The sequence below is a fragment of the Buceros rhinoceros genome, unplaced genomic scaffold, assembly GCF_000710305.1.
Source record: "Buceros rhinoceros silvestris isolate BGI_N320 unplaced genomic scaffold, ASM71030v1 scaffold21121, whole genome shotgun sequence".
In the NCBI taxonomy this organism is placed as follows: domain Eukaryota; kingdom Metazoa; phylum Chordata; class Aves; order Bucerotiformes; family Bucerotidae; genus Buceros; species Buceros rhinoceros.
In genome coordinates this window covers 3,322-5,734 of record NW_010396221.1, presented here as the reverse complement: position 1 = coordinate 5,734, position 2,413 = coordinate 3,322, and the positions used below count along the sequence as shown (strand labels likewise).

Here is a 2,413-nt window from a genome sequence, read left to right as displayed (position 1 = left end):
ACAGTGTTGCAGGGTTTTAAAATAAATAGATGCTAACATCACCTAAAAACAAGAACACTGGCAAGTGGGACATGTGGATTGTAATGCGAGCAATTGTCCCAGGCTGTGGCCTTATCACAAGTGAAAACCCAGGCAGCTTGTACAGAAAATAGGTACAGATCTTAGCTGGTTTTTACTGTGGTAAAAACCACTACTCACTAGAAATAACAGAAAAAGGCACTGATCCTTGGAACGTCGGCCTTGAATGTACCATACTGTAAAAGCACCTTTCTTTCCCCCATCCCCAAAAGAGGGACTCAGAACAACCACCGTACTGCAGTGAACATGCACTAGTTTGTTTGGCAGCAGCCCCCCTCTTTGATCAAGTGCTCACAAACAAGATTTACCCGGAACGGGACAGGCTCTGAGGGCTCCCTCCCCCAGAATTCACACTCTGTATGAGATGTCCAGGGAGCAGCTTCCTAACCCCAGGTAGCTGCCTACAGTTCACACAGCCACCTCCTCTCCACCAGCTACTCTGTATGATGCTTCTGGTGCCGCACCAGCTGGGGCTGGAACCGAAAGCTTTCCCCACACTGGGTGCAGCGGTATGGCTGCTCCCCAGTGTGGATGCGGGTATGCTTGATGAGGTTGGAGTTACCACTGAAGCCCCGGCCGCACTGGCTGCATTTGTAAGGCTTCTCACCAGTGTGGGTACGAGCGTGGTTGATGAGGTCAGAGCTCTGCCCAAAACATTTGCCACACTGCCCACACGCATAAGGCCGGATGCCGTCATGGGCTCGCTGGTGCTGAAGGAGGTGGGAGTGTTGGCTGAAGCTTTTCCCACAGGCTGGGCACTTGTAGGGTCGCTCGCCCGTGTGCATACGCTGGTGTTTGATGCAGGTGGAGCTGTCACTGAAGATCTTCCCACACTCACTGCACATATAGGGTTTGAGCCCGGTATGGATGCGCTGGTGCTTGAGGAGGTTGGAGCTCTGACTGAAGCTCTTCCCACATTCGGCACAGGTGTAGGGTTTCTGGCCTGTGTGGACCCGCCGGTGCTGGATGAGATGGGAGCTCTGGCTGAAGCCCTTGCCGCACTCCCCGCACAGGAACGGGCGCTCCCCAGTGTGCATTCGCTGGTGCTGGATGAGGTGGATGCTCCGACTGAATCCCTTGCCGCACTCAGAGCAGATGGTGGGTCGCTCTGCATGAAGGGCTCGCCGTGAGACTGCCACCACCCTTCTCTCATGTCTTTTCACCAGGCTGATACCAGAGCAAGGCAGCTGTGCCTCATCTTCCTCCTCACAGCCACCTTGCTGAGCCTCTGATGAACCACACTGACTTCCATGGCTGTCCCCCAACTGTTTCTCTCCTCCTCTGGACCCTGTTGACAACACGTCCTGCAGATCTGTGCTTGCAAGGTGATCTGGAAGGGGACCTAGCTCACCACCTGAAAAAAACAGTATAACTCTAACTGTGATTCTCGCTGGGAAGTGACACAGCATGGTCTGCACTGTGTAGGAGAAGCAGTAAAAGGAAGACTGGGAGCAAATGGCAACCTAGCTGCAGGAGAGGCTGTATGGCCTCATTGTGTGACCCAGAGTAGACGTGCCATGAATAGCAGAGCCAAAGGCAATGCTACAGATGTCTGTCATCTCCTTGCCCCCAAGAAATCTTTCTGTTTTGTCTTAATTTATATGTACTCTTAACACCTGCCTGTCCTGAGGAGGGAAAAGCCAGTCTCAACATGAGCTGCATGAAATAAAAGTGGCTTAAATAATACTGAGGCAGTTCAAAGAGCATTTTACTTGCTCTGAGTTTATAAACTTATCTAAATTATTCCTCACCTATATATGTCTCCTCCAAGGCCTCATGATCTTGTTCTTCTTGGTCCATCCGGACAGTTATGCCAGGTTCAGCAATCAGGAATCCTCCTTATAAAAGCCAACAAAACTAATCTTAGTTGAACATTCAGCAAGAGCTTGTCATATGTCTGAAAATCTACTGCCCCTGCTGAATATGGGGAACAAGCAGAGTGGTTGCCTAGAATAACAGAGTCAACTGAGCAACAAACATTTATGGACATCCTGTGCACTGCTGAGGTATCTGGTGTCAGATGCTTTCCTTACAGGAGATACAATATTGCCCCTCTCCTGATAAACAATACGCATTAGGACATACACCAGATGTGCTGGACTCAAGAGCTGGTTGACAGCAACCACAGATACAGGTGTAAGCAAAGAGCAAAACCCAGCCATACTTACATTTCTTTAGTAATGACAGCCAAAAGACTACTCTCCTAAAATTATTTTAAATGGAAAATGGCTCTTAAGTCACCGGTGCCTGATTTTCTTACTTGCTACTGCAGCTCTTCTTTCTCCTCCAAGACTCCCAGGCTGAAGCAGCAAAAACCAACAAACCAGGCAATTTG

The 2,413-nt window shown here is 49.7% G+C and overlaps 1 protein-coding gene across 1 annotated transcript; it reads right to left on the bottom strand.

Moving 5' to 3' along the window:
- Positions 1-512: 512 nt before the first annotated feature.
- Positions 513-1,878, bottom strand: LOC104488760 (zinc finger protein 239-like). The gene is made up of 2 exons (XM_010145848.1): positions 1,830-1,878; positions 513-1,432 (listed from the first exon to the last, which is right to left on the bottom strand). Exons 1-2 carry the CDS (start codon positions 1,876-1,878, stop codon positions 513-515), a joined length of 969 nt encoding a protein of 322 aa, XP_010144150.1.
- Between the last annotated feature and the right edge of the window lie 535 nt (positions 1,879-2,413).